General features: G+C 36.0%; 3 protein-coding genes across 3 annotated transcripts; all 3 read left to right on the top strand.

The window, feature by feature from the left end:
• The first annotated feature begins 18,618 nt into the window (after window positions 1-18,618).
• Window positions 18,619-19,818, top strand: LOC135196521 (uncharacterized). The gene has a single exon (XM_064223368.1). It carries the CDS (start codon window positions 18,619-18,621, stop codon window positions 19,816-19,818), a length of 1,200 nt encoding a protein of 399 aa, XP_064079438.1.
• LOC135196520 (uncharacterized) lies at window positions 19,818-20,312 on the top strand. Its single transcript, XM_064223367.1, has one exon. It carries the CDS (start codon window positions 19,818-19,820, stop codon window positions 20,310-20,312), a length of 495 nt encoding a protein of 164 aa, XP_064079437.1.
• Window positions 20,313-20,780: 468 nt separating this feature from the next.
• On the top strand, window positions 20,781-21,713 carry LOC135196519 (uncharacterized). The gene has a single exon (XM_064223366.1). It carries the CDS (start codon window positions 20,781-20,783, stop codon window positions 21,711-21,713), a length of 933 nt encoding a protein of 310 aa, XP_064079436.1.
• Window positions 21,714-23,506: the final 1,793 nt, after the last annotated feature.

Raw genomic sequence — 23,506 nt, 5'->3', positions numbered from 1 at the left:
CCCTCAGGCGGGAACTAGCTCACAGAGAGAAACCCACTACATTCAGGCACGAAAATAACGAGAGAGCTTTAGAGGAATTTCTAAGACCGCAGGGAATTAAATATTTAAACCTCTTTTTTTTCGTAGTTTAGAATAAATGCCGCCATTCAAGAGTTGAAAGGAAGGAACGTATGAGCGAAAGAGACTTGGAAGAGTCTAGTACACTTATACCAACATGACCATTTTTTTTTTTTTTAAGAATTAACTGCTTGAACGGAAGTCGTAGAATTTAAGAGGAATATCAGATGTCATCGTGTGAAAGGGTGTCTTTTACTTCGCATGAATAACTGGCAGATAAGAATGAAAAGAAGTGAAAAAGGCCTGGATGAAATGAAAAGAAATTTATGTTCATTCTTTGCATTACACAGCTCGACGTGTACGGGGTTGTGTGGGAATGAGGAGACGGTTCGTGGGTATAGTAGGGGGTGGGGGTTGCTGGTTGGGTGGCTTGTTCTGCAATGTGCCTGAGCGTGGCAGAAAGCCGTTTTTGAGTAAAAACTTTTTGAGGAACTTGTGGGAATCTGCAAAAGCACGGTTTACATCAGTGACATCATTCCCCCCAGCGTCTCTCGTGGGACAGTTTCTTTTCATTTTATATATGCATGCGGGTTGGTTGTATCGTGAAACATAATATACTGTGTGTGTGTGTGTATATATATATATATATATATATATATATATATATATATATATATATATATATATATATATATATATATATATACCTGTTAACCAGGTCTACCGTATAACAAATCTTTCTCATGTGATATAGCCGTTACGAAACGTCGGGAATAAAACACTATTTTTAGCCGGGTCCTGGAGCCTCCTCCCCTCCCCCTGCAGTGCATATTCGGCTGTGGCCACCTCTCCTCGTTGAGGACGAAAAATAGGAACAAAAAAACGAAGCCAGGGAAATTCTTGGTTCGTGAGTCTCTGCCTCTGACCCGAAGATCATACGCGGACGCGCATTTGGCAGCCAGCCTGATATTGCATCGAAAGGCATTTTACCAGCTGAACAATATTCTTCTGAATATCTCGTCGTTGCTTTTTTCGATTAAAACGTGTTTGTTAAATTGAAGAGGCTGTTTTCTTCGATATATATTTCTCTGCTACGATATTTGTTGAGATGGGGCAATGAGCAATCAAGAATTACTTTACAAATTCTCCTTTTCTTCGTTGGAAAGTTTTTAGCGTCCTGAATTATCGCAGGTATTTCAAACAAAATAAAATCATTTTCTCAGTTGTGAGTAAATATGAATTACCATTGAGTCAACATGAATTATTCATTAGAAAATATACCACTCATACCGTCTGTCTATTTCGTACGTTAGATTGAAATGCCATTTTGACTGAACTTAAAGGTCGCTGAAAATAAATCCTTTAGGTAGGAAAGGCCCAAATTCTCAATTTTAATTCTAAGACAGCCCAGGAACCTAATAATAAAATCTCAAAGCTAATTTTTATGTCGTATGCAAATGCAATAATACTCGCATGCCTTATTCGTCTATATATATATATATATATATATATATATATATATATATATATATATATATATATATATTATATATATGTATATATATCTCTATTTATATATATATATATATATATATATATATATATATATATATATATATATATATATATATATATATATATATATATAGAGAGAGAGAGAGAGCGAGAGAGAGAGAGGAGAGAGAGAGAGAGAGAGAGCTATATGATTCTCTCTTGATAACTGGACAGTCAACTCTCACTTCTTTTCTGAATAAAGCAGTATGCGACCATTTTTGAAATGGGTTCAAAAGGGAGAGCTAGAATGCCAGAATATAAGAGGAAATATCTGACTATTATTTTTTTTTTATATATTAAAATTCCCACTCACTGCCAATATATAAACGAAAAATATTATAATATTTTTATCATTTCTTGCTCTGAATAAAGCTGTCAGATATTCGTGAAAGGTATTCAAAAATGTTTCCCGGAGCCAGAATAGGAAATAAAATGATTTAATATTAAAAATATACATATAATAATTCTAACTCACTGCCAATATATAAACGGGAAAAATATTAAATATTTTTATTTTTCATTTCTTGCTCTGAAAAATAAAGCTGTCGGGGAGATATTCCGTGAAAGGTATTCAAAAATGTTTCCCGGGAGCCAGAATAGGAAATAAAATGATTTAATATTAAAAATATACATATAATAATTCTAACTCACTGCAAATTAATGCCAATTGGAAAAATATTGCCATATTCTTATCAATTTCTTGCTCTGAATAAAGCTGTAAGATACTTATCAGTGAAAGGTATTCACAAAATGTTTCCCGGAGCCAGAATAAGAGAGAAAATATCTGCAGAATATAAATATTTATGTATTAACCTCCGGAACATAACCATTACCGGTTCGAAAAGAATTTCCGAGAGGAAATCCAATATTCTGTAGCTCACTACTCCACGAAACCCGAGGCAGAGCGGAATGCGCTTTGGGTGCAGTACCCAGAGACCGAACCCGAACCCCATTGAGTTATAACTCGATGATGCTGTTCGATGAGGGATAGCTGTAGACTCTGCAGCACAAACAGACAATTTGTTGGCAGACTTTCTCTCTCTCTCTCTCTCTCTCTCTCTGAGGGACCTGACGAAACCCGAACGAGCTGTAGGTTCTGGAAGGTAAGGTCTCTCTCTCTCGCCTCTTCTTGAAGTAACAAATAATGAAGCATAATGGAAAATTTGGTCTTTCTCTCTCTCTTCTCTCTCTCTCTATCTCTCTCTCAATCTCTCTCTCTCTCTCTCGTCGCCTCTTGAAGTAACCAAAATGAAGCAATATGGAAATTTTCTCTCTCTCTCTCGCTCTCTGAAAGTACCATAATGGAAGCAATATGGAAATTTCTCCCTAACTCTCGTCGCTCCTCCTCTCTCTCTCTCTCTCCTCTCTCTCCTCTCTCTCTCTCTCCTGTGTGCATTTCCAGGACCTCGATGAGAGCGTTCGCCTTCAAGTGGAATATCCGAGTCAAGTGGAATGCATACATCAAATAATTCAGCCTTTTTCCCCTCCATTCTTTCGAATTCCATCGGTATAGACGAAGATAAAAAAAAAAGATGACAAAGGGAACAGATGCTAAAAGAATTTATATAAATGTTGGAGGTTGGAGAGGAAAAGGAATTCGGATTTTGGTATTTAAGTTGTTTTCTGGGAATACTGACTTTATTTTTGTCTCTACCTCCCTTCTGTCATTAAAAAGGAATATCGTTTATTCTTGGATCATAGGACAAGGTTTAAATTTGGTGATTTCTTTTTGTAAGAGTCTCCCTTTATCGATAGGTCTTATCCCTTTGATCTCTCTCTCTCTCTCTCTCTCTCTCTCATGAAGGCAGTGCCAGCCATCAACACAAATAAGTTGGTTTACCTCTCTCTCTCTCTCTCTCTCTCTCTCTCTCGATGTCGCCTCGGATGGACTAATAAGTCTTTGAGTCACCCTAATCCTTGTAAGTCCTCGTAACATTCTCTCTCTCTCTCTCTCTCTCTCTCTCTCTCGATGTCTCTTCGGATGGACTTATAGTCATCCTAATCCTTGTAACTCTTTGTAACATAACCACTCTCTCTCTCTCTCTCTCTCTCTCTCTCTCTCTCTCTCTCTCTTCCATATGAATAGGGTTCGTCTTCTGAATAATAGTAACAATAATAATGATATTAATAATAGTATCGAACATTGAGTGGACCAAGCAAAAGTCCCGTGAAGAGCAGATTTCAAGGGGAAAGAAGAAGTTAGCAGCCCTGTTCAACCTGCAGTTGGACAGCGTCAGTTTCATTCACTTTCCTCGAGAGCTTCCTATTCTCGCAGGTATTACCAATTTCGAGAGAAATATTGCTCCTTCTTCATTTTCTCAATGGAAAGGAAGAGTCCAAATGAAGAGGAAGGAGACCGATAAACGTCGTCAGAGTAATCAGCGGCGAATTTAGCATGAGTGTGGAATTTCGAGAGACGTCAAGATAAAAGTGCCATGAGAGATCCGGGGACGTCGTATGGACGGAAAAATGTGTGGGTGGTATATATATATATATATATATATATATATATATATATATATATATATATATATATATATATATATATATATATATATATATATATATATATATATATATATATATATATATATATATATATATATCTATATATATATATATATATATATATATATATATATATATATATATATATATATATATATATATATATATATACATATATATATGCTTGGTTTTAAATCACGAAAAGGTAAACACTTGATGATTATACGAACAAAGTTGCAGCCACGAAGAAAAGGGTGAATCATTTAGATGCTAAGTACCATGACCATGTCTTGGTAATGAGACGAAAATACTTAGCATCTTATTGTTTCACTCTTTCCTTCGTGGTCATAACTATATATATATAATTTAATATATATATATATATATATATATATATGTATATATATATATATACTATATATATATATATATATATATATATATATATGCATGTATGTATGTATGTATATATGTATGTATGTATGTATGTATGTATGTATGTGTACATTACAATGAATGATGGGTAAAGGTAATGCAGTACGGATGTTTAATTTATCACTATGAATCACCACGATATTTAAGCTTATTATTTATCAGAGAGAGAGAGAGAGAGAGAGAGAGAGAGAGAGAGAGAGAGAGAGACACTTTCAATTTCATGTACAGTAAAGGAATTATGGGTTGACTCATGCCCCTTTTTTACCTTGTGAGTAAAAAATAAATGAACTTTCCAGCCAGAGAGAAAATGTTACGTTTTCAGAGACAAGCGGAAATCCTTTCTGACCATTCAAGTCCCATTCATTCCAAGATAAGAATCTCTCTTCTTTCCCGCCACGAACGCTATAATTTACTGGGTTCTCGTTGATACCCACTTTTGGCGTTTTCATTATCCCGGTAGACGTTAATGGGAACCGTTTGTTGTTTTTAACTCCAAGAAAACATTTGTTAACTGAGGTACTTTCGGAAGATACAAAAAAGATAAGCTATTTACTTGGGATTGGAAGTTCGTCCTTCATGTGTCCACAAAGGGAGAGAGAGACAGAGAGAGAGAGAGAGAGAGAGAGAGAGAGAGAGATTAGCTAAATTGTTTGCTTATGGTATTTCCTTCCTTCAAAAGAGAGAGAGAGAGAGAGAGAGAGAGAGGAGAGTGTGTTACAAGGAGTTACAAGGATTGGGATGTCTCAAAGACATGTTAGTCCATCCTAAGAGGAGACATCGTTTGCTCACTTATCTCTATGAGCAGGTTTTACTGTTCATTCACAGTGTCCAAATGATTTTGTCTAGCTTTCTTTTAAACTTACACACTGTTGCTCTTTACAACTTAGAGAGAGAGAGAGAGAGAGAGAGAGAGAGAGAATCCCAAATGAAAAGAGAAATGAAACGCAAAGGAAATGTATTTACAACTAAAAATCTAAATAATATTTTTTCCCTAAAATTACGCCATTCTCTGAAAAATGAAATAACAAAGGCAAAGGGTTTGGTATTGATACAAAAAGCATAGGCATGTAAATGAAATTTAATCATCCCAGGAAAACAATTGAAATAACAAAATCAGCATTCCCTTTCCCCTTCAACATTTATATCAATTCTTTTAGAATCTGTTCCTTTGTTTTTTTTTTTTATTCCCGTCCACATCAATAGAATTTGAAAGAATAAAAAAAAAAAAAGTTATATTATTTGGTCTGCATTCGACGTGACTCAGATATTCCATTTAAAGGAGAGAGAGAGAGAGAGAGAGAGAGAGAGAGAGAGAGAGAGAGAGAGAGAGAGAGAACCCCAGAAATGCACACAGGCGAGAGAGGGACAGAGACTTTGCAAAATTATTTTCTTGTGGCATCGCCTGAGAGAGAGAGAGAGAGAGAGAGAGAGAGAGAGAGAGAGAGAGAGAAGCTTTGCCATATCATTTTTTGCGTTATTGCGAGAGAGAGAGAGAGAGAGAGAGAGAGAGAGAGAGAGAGAGAGAGAGAGAGTTCCAGCTTTAGATTCATGTACCTCATCTCCTTGATTTCTACGCTACGGCCCTGAATCTTGCTGTCCAACCTCTCCAACTGCCTCTTTTCACTATCCTCCGTTTGTAGTTTTATGATGCCCTGACCTCTATAATCAGCTCCTGAATTTAGATAATTCGGCGAGCTCTAAACCCAGTATTGGAGAATCAAATCCGGAGTTCTGTCGATTCCCTTTTCAGGTTGAAAACGGGAATCGAACAGATTCCGGAAAGCTCTGTGTACAGATTTATTTGTATATATATTTGTACCTAAACATAACTATGGAGTTGTTTCTGCATTTCCAGGCTTATTTTACTATAAGTGATTTTTTATTCAACCCAGTATTGTACTTGTGTGTGTGTGGGATTTATGTCCTTCTATGAAGTACGTGTGTATGGTGTTATTAATGTTTTAACTTCCCGTTCGTTTGTACTTGAATGAACAGTGAACAACGAACAACGAAAATACACAAGTTTCATTACCAAGTGTCCGTTGTTCCACTCCCTGGAATCTAGATGAATGCGCTTTTATGCAAATTCAGTTTATTTGCCTACTACTGGAGTTTAAATATGTTGCATTTCATCACTATTTAATAAAACCACTTGGTAAAGCATTTAGGGAAACCTTCGTTTTCACATGACGCAGGAATGAGCGACATCACCATATTATTGTTTTCGTAAGGTAGTATACAATGTTGAAGAACGAACCGTAACAGAATTCTGGAAGAGAGTTCTGGAAAAAGATTCTGGAAAGGAATTCTGGAAGAGATTGTTGTGAGGAATTTTGGAAAAGAATTCTGGGAAACCATTCTGGAAAAGAGCTCTTTAAAAGAATTCTGAAAGGATATTTTGGAAGAAAATTTTGGAAAAGAATCGGGAAACATCCCGGAATAGAATTCTTGAATAGAATTCTGGGAAAGAATTCTGGAGAAGAATTCTGGAAAAGTATTTTGGAGAAGAGTTCAGGAAGAGAATTCTGGAATCGAATTTTGGAGAAGAATCAGGGAAAAGACTTCTGAGAGAGAATTTTGGAATAGAATTCTGGAATAGAATTCTGAGAACAAGCAGCAGTTGGAAGGGTTAGGGGTTGGTCTGGGTGGGAGGCTAGTAATCTGGTTAAAAGTAGAGTTCATTTGCAGTAACATAATCTTGTGTCAATCTTAATTAGCCCTGAGGTGGAGGACTTTGCCTGGAACTGGTTGAAGTTTGATAGTTAAACGGAATGAGATTCTCAAACACATCACCATTTCACTCCTGATATTTCCAACTACTAAGATTGCCAGCCGTTTCCTATTAAGCACGTGGGGTACATTATATATATATATATATATATATATATATATATATATATATATATATATATATATATATATATATATATATTATTACGGACGAAATCACCTGAATTGAATGAATTTGGTAGATTAACAAGTACAATATTGTGAATCTATTTTCCGTTCCGTCTCCAGCGCACACGAATTCGTGGTAATATCACTGTTGTGTTTGTTCGTAGAGAGAGAGAGAGAGAGAGACAACATCTGTCTCTCTTTGTACAGTTGGATGGAAAACAGATGGAACTAAGGAAGTTTAAGTGTACCGAAGGGGAATTTTTAGTTGATAATAATGGGATCGAACCACCGTCCAACGGACGGGAACGAAATCGGTACATATATGAAAATATATCAATTCCGAGGTAGAGTGAATTAGATATTAAAGGACATTTGTAGCTCAAATGATTTGTATGAATCACGGTGATGTGATAATTATTCATAATATGGCTACATGCGTCAAATGTTCAAATTGGCTAACATGGTAGAGGGGGCTTCATGTCGATTCTATTTACGAAAAAACAGTTCGACGGTGATTTGTAAGGTCCGAATCGATATAAACTTATAGCCTGTCTGTTGGCCGAATTGATAGCGTCACTGTCGGGGAATTTTTAGTTGATAATAATTTTGTCCCCTCATGGGATCGAACCACCGTCCAACAGACGGGAACGAAATTGGTACATATATGAAAATATATCAATTCCGAGGTAGAGCAAATTAGATATTAAAGGACATTTGTTGCTCAAATGATTTGTATGAATCACGGTGATGTGATAATTATTCATAATATGGCTACATACGTCAAACGTTCAAATTGGCTAACATGGTAGAGGGGGTTTCATGTCGATTTTATTTACGAAAAAACAGAGTTCGACGGTGATTTGTAGGGTCAGAATCGATATAAACTTATAGCCTGTCTGTTGGCCGAATTGATAGCATCACTGTCGGTCCTGATTTTGTTCCCGTCCGTTGGACGTTGGTTCGATCCCATGAGGGGACGAAATTATTATCTACTAAAAATTCCCCTTCGGTACATAGTATATGAAAATATATCAATTCCGAGGTAGAGCGAATTAGATATTAAAGGACATTTGTAGCTCGAAGGATATATATATATATATATATATATATATATATATTATATTATATATATATATATAATATATATATATATATATATATTTGTATTATCAGTTAGTATACTTATCATCATTCATGACAACAATATGAAAATAGATATTTATCAATATATTTCCTCCTACATTAAATGAATTTCTAACTAAAAAAACAATTCAAGGTTACTGTCAAACACTAAATCTCTGGCGCATACGTAGTCTACCAAGAGTGACCAGAACTGAAAGCATTCATTAAATACTGTATAGAATTCGGTTCAATTAGTAATATTTAAAATCGGGCCCGTCGTAATGAAGGCGAATTAGAGAGCACGAAATTAGAATAAGTGGTAATATCGCTGCCTGACCCTTTAATGAAAAGTTATTATAGTAATGGACTATGCCATTATTGAAGAAAATTTCCTATTGAGCCGAACAGCCAATTCAAACCTGTTTTATTTGCAATACGAATGACGCTCCTCTGTCGGGAGCCTGTTTCGTCGGACCCTTGTGAAGAAAGTTCATGGTTCCATTTAGTAGATGAATTTGGCCATGCACGTGCGTTGGTTGCACTGTAGAGAAAAATAGTAGAACGTTTGCTAAAGTTCTTACTCAAATATAAAAAACGCAAAAGAAATTGTAAGAATTTAATCTTAGTGATAAAAAATTAAATCGGAAAAGCATGAGCTACACACGCACTTACGTATATATATATATATATATATATATATATATATATTATATATATATATATATATATATATATATATATATATATATATATATATATATATTATATATACATATATATATATATATATATATATATATATATATTATATATATGTACGTATGAATTATATATACGTATATCTAATATATATGATATATTTATATTACATATATATATAGAGATCTATATAGTATATATATATATAATATATATATAATATATATATATATACAGAATAATGTATACACCTGGTGAGTGTCAACAAAAGTCTTTTAACCAAACACTATAAATCCTCTCATGGAAGACTAAATTTATTTACATATTTAAATTCCTCTGCATAAGTCTGCATTTATTCAAATGAAATGATAGGAAATGCATATTTAATGCTCGCCATCTCTCAGATGTCCCACTTGGGCCCAGGCACTGATTTTTTTTTTTTTTTTTCAGCAAACGTCATACACCGAGGAAGAAGAGGAGGAGGAGGGTTCCAAATTCCACCTTTGGATCCTTGTACATCATCTCCTGTATTTTCTAGAACTCTTTATCTTGCTGTCCAACCACTCCAACTCTCTCTTGTCACTGTTAAGGACTGTCTGACCAAAAATGTCCACCCAGAGTCTGGCTCGACAGCCTCTATCTCATGAAAACCAAAAGGTCATCTTTCGATTGTCTCTTATTTCAATAAGATATTTTTTTTTTTCTCTTTTTTCCTTCAGTGCCACTTTTCCCTCTTACGGTAATTATTTCTTGGCTCTAATTTTATTTATGCATATATATACTTCTCTTGGGTTTCGAAGTAGCATCCATATCTAACCAGTTTCCTCTGTGGTATTTGTTCCAATCACGCGGTGCACTGTAGGCATTGCTCAAAGTTCTTTGCGGCGTCCCTTCCTTAGGCCCTTCCTAGCTGCAACCCCTGGGATTCCTTTTACTATACCTCCGTTCATATTCTCGTTCTTCCATCTCTCATTGCACCTTGTCCTAACACTTGTTTCATAGTGCAACTGTGAGGTTTCCTTTTTACTCTCAATTTCCCTTTCAGCGCTGAATGACCTCGTTATAGGTCCCAGCGCTTGGTACTTTGCCTAAATGTTATTTTCCATCCCGTGTTTGTTCAAAAGTATTTTAGCGGTAATTAACAATAATTATGCTAATTCTTGTTCGTTCATCCCTCGAACTCCTCTTCAAACATATATCATTTTTCGACTCATTTCACCTACATCATTTTTCGGATGGTTTAATTACCCGGTTTCTCTCTCTCTCTCTCTCTCTCTCTCTCTCTCTCTCTCTCTCTCTCTCTGTCCTTGGAAAGACTAGAAGCCGTATATAGTTTCGCTATTCTCCTCAGAAAAATTCCCCACATCATAACGGCTAATGTGATGAGGCAATTTGTGGATTAAATCTCTCTCTCTCTCTCTCTCTCTCTCTCTCTCTCTCTCTCTCTCTCTCTGTCTAACGCTAATAATGAACCGTAATTAGTTCTGCAATTTTTAAAGCGATTTAATTAAGTGGATCACCTGCGTAATGATTTTCAAACTTTGTGTTCTTCATTACTAAGAGATGTTCAGTATTATATATAGGTATATATATATATATATATATATATATATATATATATATATTATATATATATATATATATGTATATATGTATATATGTATATATGTATATAATCTATATCTATATATATCTATAATATATATAATATATAATATATACTAATATATATATATATATATATCTATAATATACACACACAAAGAACATAATCATTCATTAAGAGTTCTAAATATTTATTTAATGTATTGTTCTTCACCGAAAAACCGACATTTATAAAAATAGTATATTGCCCGTTGTATGTGAATACCCTTTCAAACATACACACGTTCGCAGACATTCACAAACCTTCGTGTATTTTTAAGAGTATATTGGCCCTTGTATGTGAATATACTTTCAAGCATACACATGCCTCACAAACATTCACAAACTTTCGCATTTTTAGCGTATGAATCACCCCCACCCAAAATTGTGCTTATTGTTATTCACATTCGTATGTCACCTAATTTGGAATTATATGGTTACAAAGGCCTTAAGTTGGACAAATTCTGAAGGACGTAGTTTGTTCTCATTTGGGAACAGCTGTGGAAGGTAAAAGAGACAGGAAATATAAGGAATACGAGAAAAGTACCCCAGTCCAATATGCCCTCACTGCACATCCCTAAATAGATCTGGGGTAAAGACCATTTTTAAAATCTACAAACAAGAGATCGAGTGGATTTCTACTTATGTGAAATTCGTAAAGTAGTGGATAATGTGTCGTTTAAAAATACTCATAGTAGCATGAGTCTTGAAATGGAGCTTAAAAGCACACATTATATATATATATATATATAATATATATATATATATATATGATATATATATATATATATATATATATGTATGTATATATGTCTATATATATATAATTATATATATATATATATCTATATATATATATATATATATATATATTATATATATATATATATAGTATATATATATATATATATATATATATATATATATTATATATATATAGATATATGTATATATATATATATATATATATATATATATATATATATATATATATATATATATATATATATATGTATTTATATGTATATATATATATATATATATATATATATATATATATATATATATATATATATATATATATATATATATATATTGAGAAGCTGGACATCAAGATTGAAGAAAGGAGGACGGAATGGAGGTCAAGTGAAAGACTAAAAGTGGATGCCTACCGTGCACCACGTGAGGTGCACTGGCAGCATAATGAGGAAGTCCATTCCCACGACATAGTTTCCGCTTGGAGTAGAAACGTATCGTAAAGGAAGTCGCATCCATTGATAGAAGGGAAACTCCTTTATCAGAGAAAGGGTCTATCTTGATTAGCTGTTCCTTCCACCCTTGGAAACCCGATGCCTGATTTCTAACGCAGAGTTTTCCCGAGAAACTGCCGCCATTTCACTCCCACAATGCAATTTCACGGCGGCTTCACGACAGAGGTCGGGAGGCGGGAATCGGTCCCCCTTTTTCGCTGGCCCTGGAAGACTGACTCCCCACTTGATTTCGTATCTGCTGCCCTCCAAGGAATCGAATCAAAAATCGATCTTTTTATGATAGGTAGTTTTTGCTTTTCATAAAGTAACGCCCGAATACCCTTTTTTTATTGGGTTATTCGTTTAATCCTGCATTACAGTAATTTGCTTGCATTTTTATCTATTTCTTTGTGTTGAATGTTTTTTTAAGAATTGATCTCTTCTTTCTTGCTGCCAAAAATATTATTGTTATTATTATTATTATTATTATTATTATTATTATTATTATTATTATTATTATTATTATTATTATTTTTTTTTTTTTTTTTTAGCTCTATCACAGTCTTCCAATTCGACTGGGTGGTATTTATAGTGTGGGGTTCTGGGTTGCATCAATGAGTGATACTTTCTTCTTTACTTCGTCAATCAACGTCACGTCTGGTCTATTTGCACGTATCACCCTATCCGTTCTGATTCCATAGTCCCAGAGGATCTTTGCCTGATCGTTTTCTATCACTCCCTCAGGTTGGTGCTCGTACCACTTATTACTGCAAGGTAGCTGATGTTTCTTGCACAGGCTCCAGTGGAGGGCTTTTGCCACTGAATCATGTCTCTTTTTGTACTGGTTCTGTGCAAGTGCCGGGCATTCGCTTGCTTTGTGGTTTATGGTTTCATTTTTCGTATTGCACTTCCTACATATGGGAGAGATGTTATTTCCGTCTATCGTTCAAGATCTAAAGTGAAATTAGATTCTAGTGAAATACGAACCCCTTCACATAGCTTCTGAAGAAATTGAAAGTTGGAGGGAGATTGTGGTTGCCGATGAAGAATTTTATTGCAATAGGTTCGTTCCCTCGCACGTTGCAAGAGCAATAATGAAATGCCAATGATGGAAGATAGTGTAGAAGGCATGGCAAAGTCTTGCGTTGCACACTGTGCTAGGTGCAATGCCTGTAACAAGATGAATGTGTACTTCACAGGGCAGAGCGATAAAGGAAAATGAGTCCACGGGTGTTCAAACAAACCATTGTGATGTGCACAATAATTTAGTGAAGGCAACGTTACAATCAAATAGTAGTTATGTTGGGTTAAGTGAGTTTTGTTTTGCTTCCAACATGCAGCCATCATCACTCGCAAATCATATTTTGCAATTGCGAGGGAGACTGAAGATCGTGAGATTGAAAAGCTCGATCAAGTAATGGAAGAGTCCCATGAAAACTTGCGTGCCATATTGCGAGACCAGGATTGCAATGTTGAACAAAACTCCTCTGCAATGACCTGACTTTGTGGAAACACCCCAACAGGCAGTGAGAGAGGTAGAGAGAGGAATCCTGACCACGGCACCTCATAGCGATACCGAGTAAACATTAGATTTAAAAGATCTTTTCTATATCGCATCAATATAATTCAGGAAATGTTGCGTGCGAAAATAACGCAAAACACAGAATAAATGTCCAAGATACGCCATACTGAAGAGTTTAAAGGCGTATATCCAAAAACAATCAATCTCTGCTTTCAAATATTGACCAAAAATAACCAACATACGCTATACTGAAACGTTTAAAGACGTAATTGTTGTTGAGTAGTTCATGAAAAGATTGTTTATCCTGGTAGTTATCAGTGTTGGAATTACACTGTAACAGTTATAAGTTTCTGGAAATAGGATCAAGGTCTTTTGATGTACTGACAGAGCAGAGGAAGTCTTCGAAGTGTAAAGAACATTTCTTTGGAAATTCGTTTCGTTTGTATTGTATGTAGCTTAGAGTAACACAGATGTAAGTTTATTTCTTTACTGAAATTTGTATATATTCTGTTTCATGTTTGTAGTGTTTTGTAGTTATATCAAACTATTATCAATTCTTTGTTTATTATGGAATTTCTATTTAACAGTTTTAGTAAGTTTGCATATTTTGTTGTTTTCAGTTTCTTGAACCTTGTCGCCTTGTACTACTAGCTAAGTACTCATCATTGGTTCTCTGGTCTTGGAGTAATGACCAACTATAAGCCCTCACAGTAATGGTCAACTTAAGTTGTAGTGCCTACTATGAGATTTCAGGGCCTCACTGCTAAACACGGTTTTTTCGTAATAACTTTTTAATCTATTTGTTTCATTTCAAATAAATAAAACTCTTATTCAGAATACATATTATATCAACACATAAATTTTGAGTGTATTCTGCACTACGTAGGTTGAATAAATTTGGTACTTATAATGTTAAAGTGACCTTTTTTGAAGACGGGCCAACTTACTCAGAGAAAAGGTTTCGAACGCACTCGTTACGTAACTTATGACAGCATTTCTTTCCTCTTTCTCAATGGATGATTGGCTATACGCAACGAAGGCTAAACCTCTGGCAACAATAACATACAAATTTAAATACAAGCAAAGCAGGACACCTTTATGAACTCTGGAACTTCTCCACTGATAATTGTCATAATGAACAAACCAACAAAATATGTTAATAAATACAAAAACACTTCGATTATTAGTCTAACTCCCAAAATAAGTTTCCAAAGAAATTACAGTCTACTTTATAGGTCACAATCAGATTGACAAGATGTAGGGAATAGATGCTAATTATCAAAAACATAGTAGACAAGCTTGATTTGATAACTGCTATATCCAATGTCAAGCAATTTTTATTTATTGGCTATCTACCTATTTACTGGAAAAAAATAGCCGGTACCGTATATTGGCTTTAAACCTTCACCAATAATTATCGTCAGAATGATGACTTCATGAGGCTCCACCCACTTTCGCCTCGTTATAATTCAGGATAACACTGAAGGATACCATGGGCATTGTTGGATTAGGAAATTTAACTTCTGGCTATAAAAACTAATTTCTCGAGTAATTGTAAGAAGTGCTAAATGATCCTCAAGGATCCCAGCAGTTGGCCTAAACGTTTAATTCATGTATATTACTGCTATACTGTTGCGGCACTACTGCTACAGTAGTATTACTACGCTAGCACTGACACTCCACCCACATCTATGTATCGTTCAGCCATTCATAAAGTCTTTGGGTTTCAGAGCCAATGGAGTTTTTGCCTGGTGGATGGGCGGGGCAACATTTCGCCAAAAGGTGTGTTTACCTTGCTTACGTAATTAATGTTTTTCTACTCTTGGCTCGCAATCATTGGCCATGGCGTCGGCTAGAGCATTTTTACTCTATAAAAATTAAAACTATCGGGTTTAGGTTATTGATAATGCTGACAAAATTTGTGTGTGGTTGTAAAATATACATATGTCAACTTTCAGCTACATCCGATGCTTTGACAAGGAGCAAAGTCCAAAAACCCGTGTTACGGAGACCCTGAATCTCATAGTAGTGTTAAGTGATTTAAAGCTTTAAGTTGGTTTAAAGTGTTTAGTGATATCAACTTGAACTTTATATCAAATTTTTAATAAAGTGTGACGTGAGTAACAATATCTGTGCCTTTTTTACATCTCATCCCTGTGGCTTTGAAGAAAACGGCAGCTACATTAGTTCAAGAAAATCCTGTGATTGAAAATGCAGAAAGCTAGCGAAGTTGCTGGGTCTATAGTCAGTGAAGATTGTCTCGATGAAGTGATACAAGAGCAAATAAAAACTTTGAAAAATGCCCAAACTGCTGCTCTGTCTGCCGTGACCAAAAGGAGAAATGAGATCTTTAGACTAATGGATAATTGTGATAATCTTCATCTGGTGAAGTCTGAAATTATTATTTTGTGCAAATTATGTGATAAATATGATGAATGTTCTCAGCAATATGAGAAGCATTTAACAGATTCCAGTGAACGAAACACAGAAAATAAGAGGCCTTCAGTAAATACAGTATCTATTGATCGTTTCATTACAGAAATGAATAATTGGGTCAAGGAAAGTGAATTGCAATTAACTGCAGACCTTGATAGAAAAAGTCTTTGTTCCTCATCCACTAGCAGGACCAATTCCAGCAGAACTAGTGTAAGATCTGCTCGCCTCAAAGAGAAAGCTAGACTGGCAGAATTGATGGCTCAACATGCTATGAGAGAAAAAGCAAAAGTGATGGAAGAGCAAGAACTCAGACTTAAGCAGGAGAAGGAAGAGCAAGGGAAGAGCAAGAATTTAGACTTAGAAAAAAGAAAGAACAATTAGAATTAGAAACAAAAATTGCTATGTCTCAAGCAAGAGAAAGACAATATCTCGGATATCGTGCCAAAAGATACTCCTTCCCAGTTGAATCCAAATGTAGACCCGTTCCAACCACAACCTTCTTATATAACAGTAGATACTCCTCAGTTGAAAGCGAACGTTCCCTGTAGTTCTAGCCATTGTCGGTTCCCTGAGCCAAATCTTGATATGCAACTACAGTCCCAACAAGAGATACTCCTGAAGACACAGCAACACATGACTGCAGCAATGTTGCATCCAAGCACAGAAGTACCAAGATTTAAAGGTGATCCTATTGAGTTTGCCACTTTCATGATGGCATTTGATGCCAGAATTGCCCCAAATGCTTCGGGTGATGCTGACAAACTGTACTACTTGAATCAGCAACTTGAAGGGGAAGCCAAAGACTTAATAGGTGGATGCTTGTATATGAGTTCTTGAGAAGGATATACTTCAGCTAGGAGTTTGCTCAGTCAAGAATATGGCGATCCCTACAAGGTGTCAATGGCATATATTAAGAAACTTATTTCTTGGTCTGCACTGAAACACGAAGATCATCATGGCTTGTATACATTTGCTTTATTCCTTATTAAGTGCAGACATGCCATGACCAACTTGTCACACATGGAAGTACTAAATCATCTTCCTAGCCTTCAAGCAGTTGTTAAAAAACTTCCAACATACCTTCAGAACAAGTGGTGTAGCCTGGCTGGACATTTGAGGGAAGAAAAGGGAGGAGTTGATTTTACAGATTTGGTTGAATTTGTTTATAAAAAGGCAAAGGCAGCAAACGACCCAACATTCAGCATGTTTGCTCTTCAAAATAATTATTCAAAGCCTGAAAACAACTCTGGTAGCTTCAAACTCAGATAGTCAACAAAAGAACAAAAGTTCAAGCTTTGCTCCCCAAGCAGAACTGAATCCAGAAAATAGAAAGACATCATTAGTGTCTGAGAAAGAGAAATCATGTCCACTGTGCAAGAAAAACCATGATCTTGATGATTGTTGGAATTTTGCTAAGAAGACCTCTGAAGAAAAAATAGATTTCCTTAAGGAGAGAAGGTTGTGTTTTGGATGCTTTGGTCTCAACCATACCTCTAAAGGATGTATGAAAAGGAAGCAATGTAAGACGTGCTGTAAGAGGCATCCCACATCATTGCATATCGAAGGATTCAAGCTACATAAAGACAATGATAGCTCGTCTAGAAAAGTAGCAAGTGAAATTATTGTTAGCACATGTACTACCAATCATGTCAGTGAAGTAAATACAATATTACAGGCTATTCTCCCAGAAAAAGTATATCAGAAAGGAAACAAAGTAGTTTTGGACACTTATGCCTTTTTTGATAATGGCAGCACTGGTTGTTTCATCACAGAGAGTTTACGAGAGCAGATAGGTGCATCTGGAACAGAGACATGTTTAAAGCTCCAAACCATGCATGGCGTAAACATTGTGAATACTTTGGCGGTTAATAATATAATTTGTGTGTTACAGATATGGAAGGAAACAACACTATTGATCTGCCAAAAACCTTTACTCTTCAAGATATCCCAGTGAGTCATCAACAGATACCAAAACCAGAATTGCTCAAAAAGGTAGCCGGTCTGAGGAATATTGCTGATCTGATTCCTGATTATAGAGCAGATCTGGAGATTGTTTTGTTGATTGGCAGTAATTGCCCTAAAGCACTGCAACCATTAGAAGTGCTTCCAGCCAAACGTCAAGATTCCTTTGCAGTTCTTTACCACCATGGATGGACTGTTAGTGGCCCTCTACATTTTAAATACTCTTCAGAGAAGAACAGTATTTCATGTCACCATGTCTTTCTTCAGGAAGTTGAAAGGGTAAAGGAGTGTATTCATCCTGCAGCTGTGGTCCATATGTTCGAAAGAGACTTTAGTGAGAAAGATGTTGGTAGAGTTCCTGATGAGAAGGGTCTGTCACAAGAAGATCAACAGTTCCCCAAAGAAGTTGCAGAAAACATTCAGTTTACCAATGGACACTACCAGCTTCCCTTACCATTTAGAACCAATAAAGTTAACTTGGTAAACAATAGAGAACAAGCAGTGAAATGAGCACAATGGCAAAGAAGAAAAATGAAACTAAACCCAAAGTACAATGAAGATTATATGGAATTTGTTGAGAAATTGGTGTCTGAAGGATATGCTTATAAGGTTCCAGAGGATCAGTCGTATGATGAACAGCCTGCATGGTATCTACCTCATCACAGTGTCTACCATCCAAAAAACCCAAATAAGATTAGAGTAGTCTTTGACTGTAGTGCTAAATACCAGGGTAGTTCCCTTAATGACAATTTGATGCAAGGTCCTGATATGACTAATTCCCTTGTTGGAGTGCTCATCAGATTTCGTCTAGAAAGGGTGGCCTTGATGGGTGACATAGAAGCTATGTTTTACCAAGTGCAGGTACCAAAAGTTCAACATAAATACCTTAGATTCTTATGGTGGCCTGGTGGTGAACTTGAAAGCGAACTTACAGAGTATCGAATGTGTATTCGCATCTTTGGAGCAGTATCATCACCTAGCATCGCCAATTATGCTTTAAGGGCAGCAGCTGACCATGCAAAGGATAAGTATGGTCCAGATGTGGAATACACCATTAAGACTAATTTTTATGTGGATGATTATTTAAAGTCTGTACCCTCAGAAGAGCAGGCATTAAGACTTGTGAAAGACGTTACGGCAGCGTTGAAGGGAAGAGGTTTTCGGCTGACAAGGTTTGTGAGTAACTGCAAGCTGGTGTTGAAATCAATCCTGCAAGAGGACCGTTCAAAAGATCTTCAAACTTGTGATCTTGACTATGATGAACTTCATGCAGAAAGAGCTCTTGGTCTTCAGTGGAATATTGAAAATGACTACTTTACTTTCTCTGCAAGCTTGGACCCAAAACCACTTACAAGGGGAGGTATTTTGTCAACAGTATGTTCCCTCTATAATCCTCTTGGTTTTGTGGTTCCTTTTCTTTTTCCAACTAAGAGAATTCTTCGCGAAGTTTGTCAGGATAGCAGCTTGGGATGGGATGATGTTATTCCCAAAAAATACCAGAAGCCCTGGAGAAGGTGGCTTGATGATTTACCAATCCTGGGTAACTTAAAGATTCCAAGATGTGTCAAGCCAAAGGAATTTGGTACAGATGCTAGTAATGAAGGCTATGGTGCTGCAGCATACATAAGACTTTCCGATAGCAGTGGGAGGATTTCTACTGCTCTGCTGATGGGAAATTCTAGAGTGTGTCTTAAAGGCACAGCAGTGGGAGGATTTCTACTGCTCTGCTGATGGGAAATTCTAGAGTGTGTCCTGTAAAGGCAACAAGCAGTGGGAGGATTTCTACTGCTCTGCTGATGGGAAATTCTAGAGTGTGTCCTGTAAAGGCAACAACCATACCCCGACTGGAATTGACTGCTGCAGTGGTGTCCATAAACCTAGCACAAGAAATTTTGGAAGAGCTGACGATTAAAGTGGACCAGAAATTCTATCACACAAATTCTACAACAGTTCTTCACTATATTTTTAGTGATGGAAAGAGGTTTCCTATATTTGTTGCAAATAGAGTGAAAGTAATTAAGAATTTCTCTGAAAATACACAGTGGAGATATGTTCAGAGTAAAGAGAATCCTGCTGATATTGCATCAAGAGGTTTCACAAGTCAGCAAATGCTGAACAGTAACATTTGGTTTGATGGCCCATATTTTCTTAGAGGACCAGAGGAGCTGTGGAAAAATGACATGATTCCACTCAAGCTGGAATGTTTGAATTGGAAGGATCTATAAGTTTTGCAGTACATCCAGAGGATGAGGGAAATGCTGTTGATAAGTTTCTTAAGTATTATTCTTCATGGCATCGGTTGAGGAAGGCTGTTGCAGTGTATCACAGTCTTTTTTTCATACTGAAATCTAAGAGACAAACTAGACTTAATGGTTCAATTACAGCAGATGAATTAGATGCTGCTGGAAAAGCAGTCATCAGATATATCCAGAAGAAAACTTTTAGTAAGTGGCACTCTTACTAAAGAGCGAAGGGTCAAGGGGCCGAGGACTTTGAAGTAGCAGTAGCATTTATAAGCTAGATTCCTTCATTGATCCGCAAGACAGGCTTCTTTGCGTTAATGGACAGCTCTCAAAAGCAGAAATTTCAGCTGACAAGAAGCATCCAATGATATTACCTAGAAAGAGTCGTATTACCACTTTGATTATTCGTTACACACATAAAAATTAGCTCATGCAGGACGCAACCATGTGATGGCAAAACTTAGAGAACTTTACTGGATTATCCGTACCAATGCAAGTGTCCGCCAGGTTCTACAAAGATGTGTCATTTACAGAAAAATGAGAAACCCTGTTCTAAACCAGAAGATGACTGATTTACCATCGGGAAGAGTAATTCCAGCTGCTCCATTCACACACACAGGTGTTGACTTCTTTGGGCCACAGGAAGTCAAAGAAGGAAGGCAAATCAGGAAGAGGTACGGTGTATTATTTACTTGCTTGTCTTCAAGAGCAATTCATGTAGAGACAGCCAATTCCTTAGACACATCGTCTTTCATAAATGCTTTAAGAGGGTTTGATGCTAGAAGAGGAAATGTAAGGAAGATTTGGTGTGACAATGGGACAAATTTTCATGGAGCCGAGAAGGAGTTGAGGAAGTCGCTGCAAGAGATGAATGATGATCAGATCAGAGCTTTCCTCTCAAAAGAAAGCATCAGCTGGACCTTCAATCCCCCTACAGCTAGTCATATGGGAGGTGTGTGGGAACGTCAGATTAGAACTGTGAGAAAGGTCTTGACTCCTCTCTTCAAAGAACATGCTGGACGACTGGATGATGAGAGTTACCGCACTCTTCTCACAGAAGTTGAGGCTATAGTGAATGACCGTCCATTGACCACAGTCAATGATAGTCCAGATGACTTACAACCACTCAGTCCAGCACAGCTTCTCACACAGAAATCAAGTGTTGTGATGCGACCACCTGGTGTTTTTCAGAAAGGAGATATGTATCTGAGACAGAGGTGGCGATATGTTCAATTCTTGGCTAACTTATTCTGGACTAGATGGCAAAGAGAATATTTATCAACATTACAAGAGAGACAGAAGTGGAACAAGGAAAAGCGACACCTTCAAGTTGGTCATATTGTCCTTGTAAAAGATGATAATCAGTTAGGAGTAAATGGATGATGGGTCGTGTTATCAGCACTGAAATGGACAGAACCGGTTTTGTACGAAGTGTAGTTTTAAAGACACAAACATCAGAGCTCCATCGACCCATTCAAAAGCTTGTTCTTCTTGCAGTAGAGGAACAATGATTATAATAGTTATTTTTATTAGGATCAAAGGATTTGAGAGTATATTACATTTATTATAGATGTTATTTATATCAACTGCATTAAAGATATGATTGATTTTGATAAACAAATAATTTGTTTATAGGGCCGAGAATGTAAATGCAGCTTTTTATAGAAAGCAATTGTGTATATGATAATTTAATAAGCTTTGTTTTTCAACTTGGTGATTAGGGTTAAATTATACTATAGATATTTTGTCCGTTTTACATGTAAACATTGTTCAGTCTCTTTTGGATTGTTACTGCTGTAATTTGTTTGTTTGTTAATTGTTGTTGAGTAGTTCATAAAAAGATTGTTTTTTCCTGGTAGTTATCAGTGTTGGAATTACACTGTAACAGTTATAAGTTTCTGGAAATAGGATCAAGGTCTTTTGATGACTGACAGAGCAGAAGAAGTCTTCGAAGTGTAAAGAACATTTCTTTGGAAATTCGTTTCGCTTGTATTGTATGTAGCTTAGAGTAACACAGATGTAAGTTTATTTCTTTTACTGAAATTTGTATATATTCTGTTTCATGTTTGTAGTGTTTTGTAGTTATATCAAACTATTATCAATTCTTTGTTTATTATGGAATTTCTATTTAACAGTTTTAGTAAGTTTGTATATTTTGTTGTTTTCAGTTTCTTGAACCTCGTCGCCTTGTACTACTAGCTAAGTACTCATCATTGGTTCTCTGGTCTTGGAGTAATGACCAACTGTAAGCCCTCACAGTAATGGTCAACTTAAGTTGTAGTGCCTAGTGTTAAGTGATTTAAAGCTTAAAGTGGGTTTAAAGTGTTTAGTGATATCAACTTGAACTTTATATCAAATTTTTAATAAAGTGTGACGTGAGTAACAGTGTCTGTGTCTTTTCTACATCTTATCCCTGTGGCTTTGAAGAAAACGGCAGCTACATATGTATTTAACTCAAGTTCCAATTCTCCTTCTATTATAGGTTTGTCTTTACAATGTTCTGAATCTGTAATGGAGATCAAAGGAAAAAACTCATTTTACCATAAAAGCGAATAAATGTCCGAAGCACTGGGTCTCTTGCAGCCCTGGAGAAACGTATATGAATTCCAACCTCTATATACACACACATGAGAAGACTTGGGCTTCGTCTCCTTCGTTAAACAGGTTCGAATGCTTTGGTTAAATGTGACATTTCCACCTTTGCTTGACCATGATGTGGAAAACACCTAAATTATTATTCATTGAAAGCTTGAATTTCAAGTCGGTGGGCCCTGTAGGTAGGCTGATCCATATGAATAATCGTTTATATTCTGAATAATAATAGTAATTATTATTGTTATCATATTATTTTTATTATTATTTAAAATGGACACCATATTCTTTGCATGCTTGTTTCCAGTTCTTGTAGAAAGAGAGAGAGAGAGAGAGAGAGAGAGAGAGAGAGAGAGAGAGAGAAACGCAAATAATATCAAACTCACGATATGATAAAACAGAGCAGAGAGTGACTGACGCCAAGTAACATCAATTTCTCGGCCGCGTTGACACGTGTAGGTAAACAATGCTGGAGTTCTGAGAGAAGGAGAATGAAATGCAGACCTCAGATTCAGCCTTTCATGAAAGTACTTCTCTGAAGATAGTACTACGATTGTGGAGGGTTTAGATGACCGGTTTATTGA

This window comes from Macrobrachium nipponense, chromosome 18, assembly GCF_015104395.2.
Source record: "Macrobrachium nipponense isolate FS-2020 chromosome 18, ASM1510439v2, whole genome shotgun sequence".
NCBI lineage: Eukaryota > Metazoa > Arthropoda > Malacostraca > Decapoda > Palaemonidae > Macrobrachium > Macrobrachium nipponense.
This window is presented reverse-complemented; position numbering and strand designations above follow the sequence as displayed.

Excerpts from the sequence above, each read along its gene's own strand:
- LOC135196520 (XM_064223367.1), top strand. The coding sequence starts at position 19,818 with ATGGGAAATTCTAGAGTGTGTCCTGTAAAGGCAACAAGCAGTGGGAGG.
- LOC135196521 (XM_064223368.1), top strand. The coding sequence starts at position 18,619 with ATGAAACTAAACCCAAAGTACAATGAAGATTATATGGAATTTGTTGAG.
- LOC135196519 (XM_064223366.1), top strand. The coding sequence starts at position 20,781 with ATGGCAAAACTTAGAGAACTTTACTGGATTATCCGTACCAATGCAAGT.